At 59.3% G+C, this 13,239-nt stretch overlaps 2 protein-coding genes across 3 annotated transcripts; one reads left to right on the forward strand and one right to left on the reverse strand.

Moving 5' to 3' along the window:
• Window positions 1-313: 313 nt before the first annotated feature.
• DVL2 (dishevelled segment polarity protein 2) lies at window positions 314-7,922 on the forward strand. Its single transcript, XM_004594823.2, has 15 exons — window positions 314-769; window positions 2,797-2,866; window positions 3,550-3,695; window positions 3,812-3,921; window positions 4,029-4,164; window positions 4,255-4,345; window positions 4,461-4,530; window positions 4,622-4,761; window positions 4,844-4,920; window positions 5,403-5,470; window positions 5,589-5,717; window positions 5,815-5,946; window positions 6,083-6,262; window positions 6,594-6,812; window positions 6,917-7,922. Exons 1-15 carry the CDS (start codon window positions 576-578, stop codon window positions 7,357-7,359), a joined length of 2,205 nt encoding a protein of 734 aa, XP_004594880.2. The 5' UTR covers window positions 314-575; the 3' UTR covers window positions 7,360-7,922.
• A 51-nt stretch (window positions 7,923-7,973) lies between these two features.
• Window positions 7,974-12,944, reverse strand: ACADVL (acyl-CoA dehydrogenase very long chain). 2 transcript variants are annotated; one of them, XM_058675469.1, is made up of 20 exons: window positions 12,794-12,944; window positions 12,628-12,703; window positions 12,332-12,397; window positions 12,175-12,247; window positions 12,016-12,080; window positions 11,787-11,921; window positions 11,276-11,420; window positions 11,054-11,183; window positions 10,823-10,948; window positions 10,302-10,500; window positions 9,970-10,074; window positions 9,518-9,604; window positions 9,368-9,430; window positions 9,186-9,287; window positions 9,011-9,108; window positions 8,860-8,932; window positions 8,697-8,769; window positions 8,545-8,617; window positions 8,377-8,452; window positions 7,974-8,283 (listed from the first exon to the last, which is right to left on the reverse strand). In XM_058675469.1, the coding sequence occupies exons 1-20, from the start codon at window positions 12,838-12,840 to the stop codon at window positions 8,143-8,145; spliced, it is 1,953 nt and encodes a 650-aa protein (XP_058531452.1). In that variant the 5' UTR covers window positions 12,841-12,944; the 3' UTR covers window positions 7,974-8,142. The 2 variants fall into 2 exon arrangements, with proteins under 2 accessions (XP_058531452.1, XP_004594883.2); XM_004594826.3 differs by having other exon boundaries at window positions 12,779-12,938.
• Window positions 12,945-13,239: the final 295 nt, after the last annotated feature.

Raw genomic sequence — 13,239 nt, forward strand, 5'->3', positions numbered from 1 at the left:
GAGCCCCCTGGGGTCTTCGGCCAGCTCCCCAGCCGCCTTACCCTCCCGCTGCGGTCTGGACCCGCCACGCTCCCCGCCCCCAGCTCCTGCTTGCTGCTCCCGCCTGGGCGCGGTCCCCGCTCTCCGGGGCAGGACTCTCTCCCGCCGTGTCGGGGTCACCCCCGGTGGGGAGCACACTCGGGGGCGGAGCGGCGTAGAACTGGGAAACCGTTGCTGAAGGCAGGGATCACGTGGAGGGGGCGCTGGGAGGAGCGGTGGGTCACGTGACGATGGAGGGTCACGTGGCAGGGCGGGGAGAGGGGTGGGCTCGTGCCACGTGACATGGGGAGAGGTGGGCGGGGCGGGCGCTGGCGACGTCGGCTGCGGCGCGCGGTGGCCGAGTCGGCGGCGCTGGGCGCTGGGCGCATCCCGCGGCCCCCTCGCCGCCCGCCCGCTGTGTGCCCTCCGCCGTCCCCGCGCCCCGTCCCACCGAGCCCGGGCCTGCCGCGCTCTTGTCGGCTCGCCAAGTGTGCGCAGGCGCGGCGGAGGAGAGCCCCGCTGGGTGGGCGGCGGAGCCCGGGCGCGCGGGCGAGACCATGGCGGGCAGCAGCACGGGGGGCGGTGGTGTCGGGGAGACGAAGGTGATTTACCACTTGGACGAGGAGGAGACTCCCTACCTGGTGAAGATCCCAGTCCCCGCCGAGCGCATCACCCTAGGAGATTTCAAGAGCGTGCTGCAGCGGCCCGCGGGCGCCAAGTACTTTTTCAAATCTATGGATCAGGATTTCGGGTGAGCGCGAGGCCTAAGTCGGGGGGCTCTGTGCCCATGTGGATGGAGCGTTACGGAGGGGGGTGTGCACAGGGTCAGCTGGGGGCCATCCTGGGCTTGTGTGGCCTGAGAGGGAGCAGATTGGCAGTCCCGGGACGGACAAGGTTAGCTGGGCAGAGAGCGGCACAGGGACAAAGTGGATTATTGGGATGGGTGCGGGCACCCAGACGTGTTGGTGTGTGTGGGCGGGAGGCGGGGGAGTGGGGCCTGTGCCGGGCTAGACGGGTCCTGCAGAACGCAGGTTAGGTGAGATAGCCTGGAATCTCTTGACATGGACTGGGTTACTCTGGTGCGGTTTGGGACATTCTAGAACAGATCAGAGTTGTTTGGGTGGACACTGGAGTGTGTATTCATGCGAAAACAAAATGTTGAGATGGTGTAGGCTGTCTCGGAGTGGTTATCCTAGGCCTGCTTGGGCCACTCCAGACTCCATAAGGTTTTCCTGGTTAATTCTGATTTTTTTTTCAGGCCAGACGTGGCCATTGGGGCACACAGTACAGAGCAAGTAAGGCTGTTGGGGCCTTGGCTGATACCAACAGCTGTATTGGGGTATTCTGGTCTGGACTGGTGCAGAACAGCTTGGGTCATCCTGGGGTCATTTGGAATTTCCTGGGCTCTACAGGGGACGGTGCACAATGCAGACCGAACCCTTTTGGTTTTTCTTGCTGTGGGGAATGACCACTCTTGCTTTGGAAAGTAGGCTGCATGATTTGTTGAAATAGCTTGAGTCCTAGGACCGTGGGACCAAGTGGACTCTGCCTGGAGAGAGTTCCCACCATCTTGGGAGTTACCCTGGGTTTCAGTCGAGGCTCTGCTGTTTGTCAGCGGTTGAGTTTACTTTTCCCAAGTGGATGTTCTCCTGTCTGAGATGAGCAGAGTGAACTGCTTAGTTCATGGACTTGGCACTCAGTGGACCCTGCGGCCAGGATCATTGTCCTCCCTGGCGTAGAGGCCGACAGGTCAGATGACATGGAGTGGGCCACGCTGTGCTGAGATGCTTTGCATCGGGAGGAATACTAGTTGTACTGGCCAGGCTGTGTGAGCACATTAAAAACGAGTGTATTAATTCAGCATGTATGGGTTCACCCTAAATATAGGTGTAATAAGGTTCACCGCAGAACCTTATTAGGCTGAAGGGTTAATCTGACAGGATGTCATGATTTTAGGGTGAGGGATGGTGTGTGTGTGTGTGTGTGTGTGTGTGTGTGTGTTGTGAGAGAGAAAGAGGGAAGGAAGGAGGGAGGGAGAGAGGAGAAATCAAAGAATCTACTGTTCACATATTTATTTGTTTAGTCAACAAGTGTTTGTTAAAGCCTGTCAGCTGCTGCACTGTGTGGCCAGGATATGGTGCTTAACAGACTGGGGGTCACTGGCAGAGGGGGTGTGTGCAGGTCCAGTCCACTACGAGGGGTGGGGGCCCAACTCTGGAACTGTCAGCGCCAACAGCTTTTTGGTGCAGAGTTGTGTCCCAGGTGAGGCCCAGGGGACTGTCAAACCTGGCTTCCCCCTTTGAGCTCAGCCTAATGAGATAACGTCAGTTGCTCTAATGAGTGTTTTCACCCCAACAAAGATGGCACGTCCAGACAGTTCTCCCAAAGTGGATTAGAAAAAGACTGAAGGGAAGTGGGAGAGAAAAGGCTTTCATGACAACCAGAGCCATTTTGAGGGAAAGGCATATAAGGAACAGCAGTTAGTTTGGGGACGGCCGCTGGTGAGGCGCCTGTTACATGCTTTGGGAGACTGGGTAAGCGTCAGTGTTGGCCTTTGAGTTAAGACTGTGGAAAGTGTTAGGGGCAGCATCACGCTGAGGGTGAGTAGGGACAGATGAGAAGGATTTGAATGTGGAGGTCTCTTACGGTGTGGGAGCAGGTTGTTTCTGGAGGAGAAGCGTCGTTGAGCTGGATGAAGACTGGGAGGAACTGTGGGTGGGAATGGAGGTTTTGGGGGAGGCTGGCTTGGCCTCAGTGACCTCTCCTGTCCCTCGGCAGGGTGGTGAAGGAAGAAATTTCAGATGACAATGCCCGCCTGCCCTGCTTCAATGGAAGGGTAGTGTCCTGGGTAAGGGCCCTGTCTCTTCCACCTCCCCTGGCTGTCCCATGCCTCGCTCTATGTCTGCCCCACCAGTCCTCGGAGGCCCCAGTTCTCTGTGGACCTGTTTGGGACCCCCTCTGCCGTGAGAGGACTTGAAAATTTGTATTATAAAAATGAAGCCTGGGCTTCCAGGTTTTTGTTTGTTTTTGGCACCAAAATAAATTTCACTCTTTTTAAAAGTTTGAGAGCAGTGGAAAAAGATAAATAAATTAAAAAACTAAAATTTTGAGAGCAGAGATCTCCCATCTGTTGGTTCATTCCTCAAATGCTGACCCTGGCTTTGGTTGAGCCCGGCGCAAGCTGGGGACTCAATGCAGGGCTCTCCAGCATGGGATGCAAGGACTCGAGATTTGAGCCGTCGCCTGGCATTCCCAGGAGCCACAGGCTGGTACTGAACCATTGTGCTTTGATACAGGATGCAGGCAGTCTAACTGCCAGGTCAAGCCTTGCCCCCTTCCCTGTACCCACCCACCCTAACTTGTCTTTTAATTCCCTTTTCCCTGCACTTTTTGAAGCCCCCCCCCTTGTGCTTGCTATTCTCTGGGATCCTTTTCCCTGTTCCATGAAGTCCCATCCACTTTGTCTCGCTGACTCCATTTCTTCCGTCCGTCTCCCGGCTGAGCCCCACGTTGTCATGTACACCTCTCTAGCTGGTGTCATCAGAGACTCCCCAACATGAGGTGGCCCCTCCAGCCCATGAGCCTCGGACAGAGCTGGCACCTCCACCCCCACCATTACCTCCCCTGCCACCAGAGAGGACCAGTGGTATCGGGGACTCCAGGCCTCCATCCTTCCAGTGAGTTCTCAGGGTGTTTGAGAGCAGGGAAGGGCAAGAGTGGAGACCCCTGGGGAAGGATGAAGCAAGGGCCAGGGAGCCCTGTTGTGACGTGGGTGGGGCCTCCATCCCTCCAGCCCCAATGTATCGAGCAGCCATGAAAACCTGGAGCCCGAGACAGAAACGGAGTCAGTGGTGTCACTGAGGCGGGAGCGGCCTCGCAGGAGAGACAGCAGTGAGCATGGCGGTGAGGGAGGCCGGGCCCTGGAGGAGGCTGGGCAGGGCTGGGCCCCTGGATGGAGGCGAGGAGCAGGGGGGTAACCTGATTCCTGAGGGTCCTGTGTTCCTGCTCAGTGGGGGGCCACAGGCCCAGCGGCCCCTCGAGGCTGGACCGCCACCTGGCTGGGTACGAGAGCTCCTCTACCCTCATGACCAGCGAGCTGGAGAGTACCAGCCTGGGGGACTCGGACGAGGATGACACCATGAGCAGGTACGACCCCACATGACAGCCCCTAGCATTCTGGCCCCCCCCCAGACCACGGGGGCCCACAAGGTCTTCCTCTTGCCACTGTCTTGGCAGATTCAGCAGCTCCACTGAGCAGAGCAGCGCCTCCCGCCTCCTCAAGCGCCACCGGCGGCGGAGGAAACAGCGGCCACCGCGCATGGAAAGGGTGAGGGGCTTCCCGCAGGATGGCCAGGGCTGGGGGACATGCGTGGGAACCCCAGGGCTTCCCCCTTGGGTGTTAGTAGGACAGTTCCCAGCTCCTCCTGCTTTTCCCATCACAGACCTCATCCTTCAGCAGCGTCACAGACTCCACCATGTCACTCAACATCATCACTGTCACGCTCAACATGGGTACGGGGTGGGGGCTGGGGCTGACGGGTGGGCAGGGCACAGGCTCTAGGTTCTTGCAGACTCCCCGTGTTCACCTCAGCTCCCTCCACAGAGAAGTACAACTTCCTGGGAATCTCCATCGTGGGCCAAAGCAATGAGCGGGGCGATGGTGGCATCTACATTGGCTCCATCATGAAGGGTGGGGCGGTGGCGGCTGATGGACGCATCGAGCCGGGGGACATGCTCCTGCAGGTGAGTCGGGGGCAAGCAGGAGGCATGGCCGGGGCTGTCCAACTCCCGGGGCTCTGACCTGACCCCTCCCACTGGCTTCCAGGTGAATGACATGAACTTCGAGAACATGAGCAACGATGATGCCGTGCGGGTCCTGAGGGACATCGTGCACAAGCCTGGGTGAGCCTTGGCACTGCCCCAGTGCCCTGTCCCCTGTCTCTGCTCCTTTGCCTTCTGTTTGGTGAAGACAGATCCCTCCATGTACATGAAGTAAAAATACATCATATGACATGACATGTAAATCTGGAGGTCCCCACCATGTGACTCCTGAAATTCCAGATTGTACACATCCGTCTCTAGCTAGTCACTCTGTTGTCTTCCTTGGTCAATGGCAAAAGTCTCTGTTTCCCTTGAGCATGGTATCATCCCTGCCCACATCCTCTGGCAAGTTGGGGTGTCCCGGGCGTGAGCTTGCCCAGTGTGCACTGGCTTGTCTCAGCCTTGTGCCTCCGGAGTTAGCTGTGTGGGTGAGTCAGCCCCCATCAAGGAACCTTCTACCCTCACCCCTTTACCCACTCCTGCCCCACGCCTCCACTCGGCTGAGGCCTCTGCCCCGCCCTGCCTGCCTGCCTGCCCCCTGACTGGCCATCTCTTCCCCACAGCCCCATCATGCTGACCGTGGCCAAGTGTTGGGACCCCTCCCCGCAGGCTTATTTCACCCTCCCCCGAAGTGAGTGATGCGGGCCAGGGCAGGGATGGTGAAAGCGGGCTATGAACTTGGTCAGGGACCAGCCCGGCTTTGTGGAGGCTGAGACGTGATGATCTTAGGGACTACCCCTGTGTCTCAGATGAGCCCATCCAGCCAATCGACCCTGCTGCCTGGGTGTCACACTCTGCTGCGCTGACTGGCACCTTTCCAGCCTACCCGGGCTCCTCCTCCATGAGCACCATCACGTCCGGCCCCTCCCTGCCTGACGGTGAGCCCCTGCCCCACAATATTGTCTGGCAGCTGCTCTGCTCTGCACCTAGGGGGTGCAGATCCTACCCCGATTCCTCCATCCTCTGCCTTGGCAGGCTGTGAGGGCCGGGGTCTCTCGATCCACACGGACATGGCATCTGTGACAAAGGCCATGGCAGCTCCTGAGTCTGGGTTAGAAGTCCGTGACCGCATGTGGCTCAAGATTACCATCCCCAACGCCTTTCTGGGTATGCTGGGGCTGTGGGCGGGCAGCATGAGAAGGTGAGGAGGAGGAGGAGAGCATAGCCAAGTGTGGCCCAGGCAGGGTGAGTATGGGAGTGGTGCAGAGAGCTTGAAGCCGTCTTCTCTTGTGGCTGACCTCAGGCTCGGACGTGGTCGACTGGCTCTACCATCACGTGGAGGGCTTTCCCGAGCGGCGTGAGGCCCGCAAGTATGCCAGCGGGCTCCTCAAGGCCGGTCTGATCCGGCACACCGTGAACAAGATCACCTTCTCTGAGCAGTGCTATTACGTCTTCGGAGACCTCAGTGGTGGCTGTGAGAGTTGTAAGTCGCTCTGCCCACTGCCTCGCCTGGCCTCCCTGCCCCAGGCTGGGCTCAGCATTGCAGCCGGGACTGCTGCAGTCGGTGTGTGTCCTACACTGGCCAAGGATGGACTGACGTCCACTCATTCATGTTAGCTGTGCAGCCAGGGCCACCCCTCCATCATCCTACAGGAGCTCCCAGGCCATTAGGGGCCCTGGCTGTGCCCCGTCACTTTCCACCCCTATTACGGTTGGTTCTGGCAGGTGTGGTTTGCAGTGGGCAGGCCTGTTTAGCATTCTGGGGTCCTGGCCTTCTGCAGTGGTGACCTCTTATACCCCACCTTGTCTTCCAGACCTGGTCAACCTGTCTCTGAATGACAATGACGGCTCAAGTGGGGCATCAGACCAGGACACCCTGGCTCCTCTGCCTGGGGCCACCCCTTGGCCCCTGCTTCCCACCTTCTCCTACCAGTATCCAGCACCACACCCCTACAGCCCCCAGCCCCCACCCTACCATGAGCTTTCATCCTACACGTATGGCGGGGGCAGTGCCAGTAGCCAGCACAGTGAGGGTAAGTCAGCCACCAAAGACCAACGCCTCCAGGGTCGGGGGGCAGAAGAGCTGGGGCAGAGGCTGGCCAGAGGCTGCTAAGGCGTGCCACTCCTCTTCCCACAGGGAGCCGGAGCAGTGGGTCTACACGAAGCGATGGGGGTGCTGGGCGCACAGGGAGGCCCGAGGAGCGGGTCCCTGAGTCCAAGTCTGGCAGTGGCAGTGAGTCTGAGCCCTCCAGCCGGGGGGGCAGCCTTCGGCGGGGTGGGGAACCTGGTGGGACTGGTGATGGGGGTCCCCCTCCTTCCAGGGGCTCCACAGGGGGTGCTTCCAATCTCCGAGCCCACGCTGGACTCCATCCCTATGGACCACCTCCTGGCATGGCCCTCCCATATAATCCCATGATGGTGGTCATGATGCCCCCACCCCCAGTCCCTCCCACAGTGCAGCCCCCCGGAGCTCCTCCCGTCCGAGACCTGGGTTCTGTGCCCCCAGAACTGACAGCCAGCCGCCAGAGCTTCCACATGGCCATGGGCAACCCCAGTGAGTTCTTTGTGGACGTCATGTAGCGCCCCCCGACCCGGGACCATAGCTGGACTCCTCTCGGTGCTCCCGCTCTTGCCTGGCGCCCTGATGGCCATGCACTCCTTACTCCTGTTGGTGCCTGGGCCTGCCTGGTGGCTGTAGCTCACCCACAACCTATTCCACTGTGACTTTCACCAGCAGTGCCTGGTTCCTCCCCCTACCCTCAGGGGGTAGATAAGGAACCTTTGGTTACTTTTAGTTTTATTATTATTTTTTTAACAAATCTTTTTGGGGGTTAAAATATACTTTGTTACATTTTAGAGACTATTTTTTTTAATAGACATGTTCTTTTTTTATATGAAGAATTTCTACTTCCTGGGCTCTTTCCTCCCACCAGAATGTGGCTATCTCCGGTCCCCCAGTTGGCTCTGCCTTCTGCAGGATGGGGAGTGGTCCATGGTACCCTGGTGGGGGGCTTGGGTCCCCCCAGACAGCAGACCCAGGAATCCAACTTGGTTTCTAGGGGGGCCCCATGTAGCTGCCTTTGTTACTCTATTTATTTTAGTCACTTGCGTAAAACACTAAATAAAGCAATAGAGGCAAACTCCCCAGGTCCCAGACTGCTTTCTTTGGGAGGGAAGGACCTAGGACACAGTACGGCTTGTCACAGGCTGTATTTGGGAGACAGGCAGAGCTCCTGGGAGCAGGCACGGGTGCCTGCTGGGAGGAGATGAAGTCCCCTCAGAGGCAAGCCCAGGCTCTCTGTGCAAGGGGCCTAATTGGCTTGAGAGAAGGCACTTGATGGGCCAGACCTAGTGTGAGAATGCTCAGAAGCCCAGGGGGTTACTGGTGACCACACCCCCGCGCTCCACCAAGGCGTTGGAGATGGCTTTGAAGTTGCGGAAGAGCTCTTGCTGCTGGGGGTCGGACTGTAGGGCGGCCATGCTCCTGCGGATCCGGGCAGCAGCCTGGGTGGGGAAGAGGTGGGGTTCAGATCTACGACCCGGTGTCTCCCACTGCCCACCATCACCACCACCACGTGAGGTGGCCCCAAGTCTTACCTCAATGCACCAGCTGTCACAGAGAATCTTCTCGTGTTGGGCTGTGGGGTAGCCCTCGCTCAGGGCCCGGGAGGCTCTGTTACAAGCAGGAGGGAATAGATCTAGGCTGGTACGCCAACCCTGGCAGGCGTCCCCCTCCCGGCTCAGCTCCCTGTGCCACTCCCTCACCTGGAGAGAACCACCACCATGGCGTAGAGGTCAATGGCCCCGTCTGCCAGGCGCTGCAGCACGAACTGCTCATCTGCCAGGTAGATGGGCAGAGGGGTCAGTGTGCGGGAGAGCGAGGGTCAGGATGGAGGCGGTGGGGGGAGCTCACTCACTGACAATCCCCTTCTTGTACTTTATCAGCTTGGCCTCCACCACAGCAGCAAACTGCTCCAGAGCCTGTACTGCCTGCAGACGTGGAAAGGTGCATGGCTCAGAGGGGCAGTCCCCACCACCGAGGGCTAGGCCCCTCCTGGACGCCCCCGCCTACCAACTGACCAGCTCACCACTCCGGTTTAGCTCTGGGTGGACGATCCCACTGAGACTCAAGCCACTGCCCAGCCCTGCTCGCCTTGAAGGAGGCGGGAGAAGGTCTGGTTAGTGGGCATGTACCACCCTGCCCTCCCCTGGCCCAGGGCCCAAAGCTTACCGTCTCAGCTGTTTGCCTGCCTCCCCAAGCAGCAGACCAGCATTCCCGAAAGGATTCTTGAGCGCATTGCCAAGCCCAGAAAGCTCCTTTCCCTTGTCCTGCGGGGAGGAAGAGGCTGCCAATCAAAACTCCCCCATGTCCTCACTTCCTCTCCCAGGGGCCTCCTCCCTCCTACCATACAGCCCTGCAGAGCCACAAACAGCCGGAGAATGTCGTTTGTTCCCTCGAAGATCCGGAAGATTCGGACGTCTCGAAGCACGCGCTCAACCCCAGGCTCCTACCACAGGGAGGATAGTGACTCCATGAGCTCCCAGCCCCCAAGTGGCACCACCACCACTGAGGGAAACCTTAGCCCACCTTCATGAAGCCCATGCCCCCCATGATCTGGATGCACTCGTCTGTCACTGTCCAGGCCGCCTCCTAGAGACAAAGAGTCAATGGAAGAGGTGACTGTTGGAGCGGCCTCACCAATGGGCCCTTCCCTTCCTGGTGTGCCCAGGACCTCACCGAGCCAAAGATTTTGCTGATGGCGGCCTCTATCTGGAAGTCCGTGAATCCCTGGTCCATGTTGGCACTCAGCATGTAAGCCATGGACTGAGGTGGCACAGTTGAGATGTGGGGAGGAAGGTTGGGAAAGTGCTGCATCAGAACTTGCCTTCATCTCCCATCTGCCTAGCTCACCAGGGTCCCTGCACTCCACCCGACACTGTGGTCAGGTGCCCCGGGTCACTGTGTCAGTGGTGTATAGGCGGATGAGCATTTAGAGCACCTGTAAAGCCCCTCAGTACACCTGTGTCACGCTTCCACTTGGGCAGACACCGAGCTGGCTATGCCTCCCCGCATCCCCTAGGGCATTGGTGTGAAGCTGGAGACCCACTGCCCCAGGTGCTGCTGGGAGTTGTAGTCTGAGCCAACTGGATGAGCACTGCGGGGAGAGGGGTGGTGTGGGAGGCCCTCACCTCGGTCACATACTGCAGCATAGCCATCCGAGCCAGTTTCTCCTGGATGAGCCCAAAGTTGTGGATTTTGTCCCCGAACTGGGTACGATTAATAGCATGATCCACCTGGAAGAGGGCACAAGGGTCCTGCTGTGGGTGTCTCCCAGGGAGAGGGGCTGGTATGGTCCAAGCTGGCTGAGTCACACTAGAAGGACACCTAAGTTAGCAGGCCAGGAGCTGTTGCTGCTGGGGGTAGGGGTGTGGGGACCATCTGTAAGGGAACAGGGACATGGGGAAGGTGGACCCTGGGACTCTTCAGGCCTAGGTTAGGGACCCTCGGACAGGGTGCTCACCGCCTTGGTGATGATGGCTCTCATGGTGCCTGCGAGGGCCGCCGCCATGCCAAACCTTCCGTTGTTGAGGATGTGCACGGCCACTTTGAAGCCACTCCCGACCTCGCCCAGCACGTTCTCTGAGGGCACACGCACTCCGTCGAAGTGCACCTCTGCCGTGTTGGAGGCCTTGATGCCCATCTTCTTCTCGGGAGCCCCACTGTGACAGGACAGGCGAGGGGGACAGCAGAGGTGTGTTGCAACTGGGATAAAGCTTCCCCTTCCTGATGAGTCAGGGAGGACACATGGGCACCCCCTCATGCTCTTAGGTCCCAGGAGGTGTGGCCACGTCCTGCTATTACATATGGGACTTGTTTGCATGTTCCAAAGCTTTAGGTTGGGTTTTTGTTATTTGTCCCAAAGGGGAAACACTATGTACCCGCCTTAGCATCTGCACCGCTCCCCGCCTCCCCGGGTAAGCTCTGACAGCCTGGTCCTACCTCCATCCTATGCCCTGCCTCTGCCTCCCCAGATCCACTCACTGGGTGACACCTCCAAAACCTCTCTCCACCACGAAGGCTGTGATCTTCTCCTTCACGGCCCCCGTGGCTGGATCTGTGATGGGTGTCTTGGCAAAAACTGTGAAGATGTCTGCCAGGCCCCCGTTACTGTGGAGGAAGGAGGAGCTTGGTCAGAGCCTCAGGTGCTAAGAGCAGTGGAGCCTGGAAGTGGGCAGGGCATGAAGCAGGATGAGGGGAGGAAAGGAAGATGACCTGATCCAAATCTTGCTGCCAGTGAGAGTGTAATACTTCCCACAGGGGCTGGGCACAGCTGAGCTCTGGATGGAGGCCGCATCAGATCCACTGGAGGGCTCGGTTAGACAGAAGGCAGCTATGGTCTCCCCTGTGGGAAGAGGGAACGCCTTCACCGGGAGGCCTGACGGGGAACCAAGTCCCCCCCCCCCGCCTTCCTCTGCAAGCCCAGGGGAACCTCACCAGTTGCCAGTTTAGGGAGGTATTTCTCCTTCTGGGCCTTGGTGCCAAAGAGCAAGATGCCTTTGAAACCAATGCTCTGGTGAGCCCCCAGGGTGACGCCGATGGCGAGGTCATGCATGCCCACGATCTCCACCAAGCGAGCATACTGTGGGGGAAGAAGGCAGCTGAGGTCACGCCACATGCAGGACAATGTGGGTGACAGGGCAGGGCTTGACCTGGGCCCTTCCTTTTCCCGCTTCCCAACAGTGAGTGTGGGGAGCGGTGGATGCCAGACCACATAGAGGGTACGTGTCCTAGCTCTCATGGGAGCGGCCCTAGCTCCCTGCCTCCACCTCCCCAGGACTGAGGATCAGTATGTGGTCTTGGCCATGTTGGCCTGTCTGGTTTGTTTTTTTTTGGGGGGGGGAGAGGGGTAGGTGGATGTGACTGGGAAGATGAGCATTATACAGACATCAAGGAATGGAAAAGACCTTAAGTCTGGAGGTGGGGGTGCCAGGGCCTCCCCTGTCACCTGCGTGTTGCAGAGGCCCACGCCGCCCAACTCGCTGGGCACTTGCAGACCAAAAGCCCCCAGCTCCTTGAGACCCTGCAAAGTCCTCTCCTCCACCATCTCCAGGGTATCATTCTTGGCAGGACTGTTTACCTCCTGTGGAGGTAAAAGCATCTCAGGACCCACCCAGGAGCTTTTACAAACTCCTTACCATCTGCCTAAGTCCCCCACCCCCAAGTGCACTCCTCACCTCGAAGAAACGGGACACGGGCCCCACCAACTCTTTGAGAAACTGTGTCTGCTCTGGGTTGAGCACTGCGGGGGTGGGGGGAAGGGCGAGCCAGTCAGGTGAGGTTGTCAGGAACCGGACTGGCATCCCCAGCCAGCTCTGACTGCCCCCTTCCCTTACCTGACGGGTATGGGAACACTTGCTCAGTGGTGAGCTGGCCTTTGAACATACCCACAGCGAAGGACCTCGATTCCTGGCCGGGGGGAGATGGGGCTCAGAGAGCTGCCTGGGGTGGGTGTGCCCCAGCATAGGTCCACCCAGCCTGGGAGCCACATACCGCCTTGGCCCGTCTTCCCCCGTGGGACGCATCATAGGAGGCGGAATCTGACTTCTCCGCAACGGCCTGGGGGAAGGGGTGGTTAGCGAGGCCAGGATGGGTGGTGCCCATGTGCCAAGGAGCACAGGGTTTGAGGCCTGAGCCTCTCCGGAGCCTTTACCCTAATTGCCAACCAGGGCACCTCGGGTTGCCCTTTCCCCTACTTTCCCTATCAGAGCTGTGAGCAGGTGGCCAGCACGGGGAGGGAGACCCCTGCCGGCAGCGGGGAGCCCCCGCCCCAGTCCTCCGGCTCTTACCTGAGCGGCCCCACTGGCATAGAGTCGCCGGGCAGGGTCAGGCCGGGGCTGCCCCAGAAACGCACTGGATCGCGAACTGTGAAGAGTTGGGGTTCGGTTCTGGCTTGGTCCTCGGCCACCCCCTTGACCCTCCAGTCAGTTATACACACACCTTGTGCCCCCCAACCTCAGCAGCTGCCTCCCCACGCTTGGGGCCACTCGAGCCGTCCGCATCTCGGAATCGCTCCGGCTGCCTCGGCCGGTAACGTTGACCTAGCTCTCTGTCCTGCCTGCTCAAGTCTGAGTGCCCCAAGCCCTGACTCATCGGCCACAATGCACTGGGCGGCGGGGGCGGGGCTTCCGGACGCTCAGCATGCTGGGAGCTGTAGTTCCAGCGCGGCCCTGGCCACTGAGGTCTAGTTGACCTAGGGCGCTCTCCAAGCGCCCTCTGTTTCCTCGCTAAACTCGTTTACTGTCCTGTCCGAACTAGAATCTAATCTTCTGAAGGGTTGATGAGATAGGACGGGACGGCAGAGGGAGGCGGTTAGGCGGCTGCAACTAGGAGGACAGAGGCAGACTGAGGGAGGACTGCCCAGATGGGGTTACACTGGACAAGTGGGAAGAGACTTCTGG

The sequence above is a fragment of the Ochotona princeps genome, chromosome 17 (genome assembly GCF_030435755.1).
Source record: "Ochotona princeps isolate mOchPri1 chromosome 17, mOchPri1.hap1, whole genome shotgun sequence".
In the NCBI taxonomy this organism is placed as follows: domain Eukaryota; kingdom Metazoa; phylum Chordata; class Mammalia; order Lagomorpha; family Ochotonidae; genus Ochotona; species Ochotona princeps.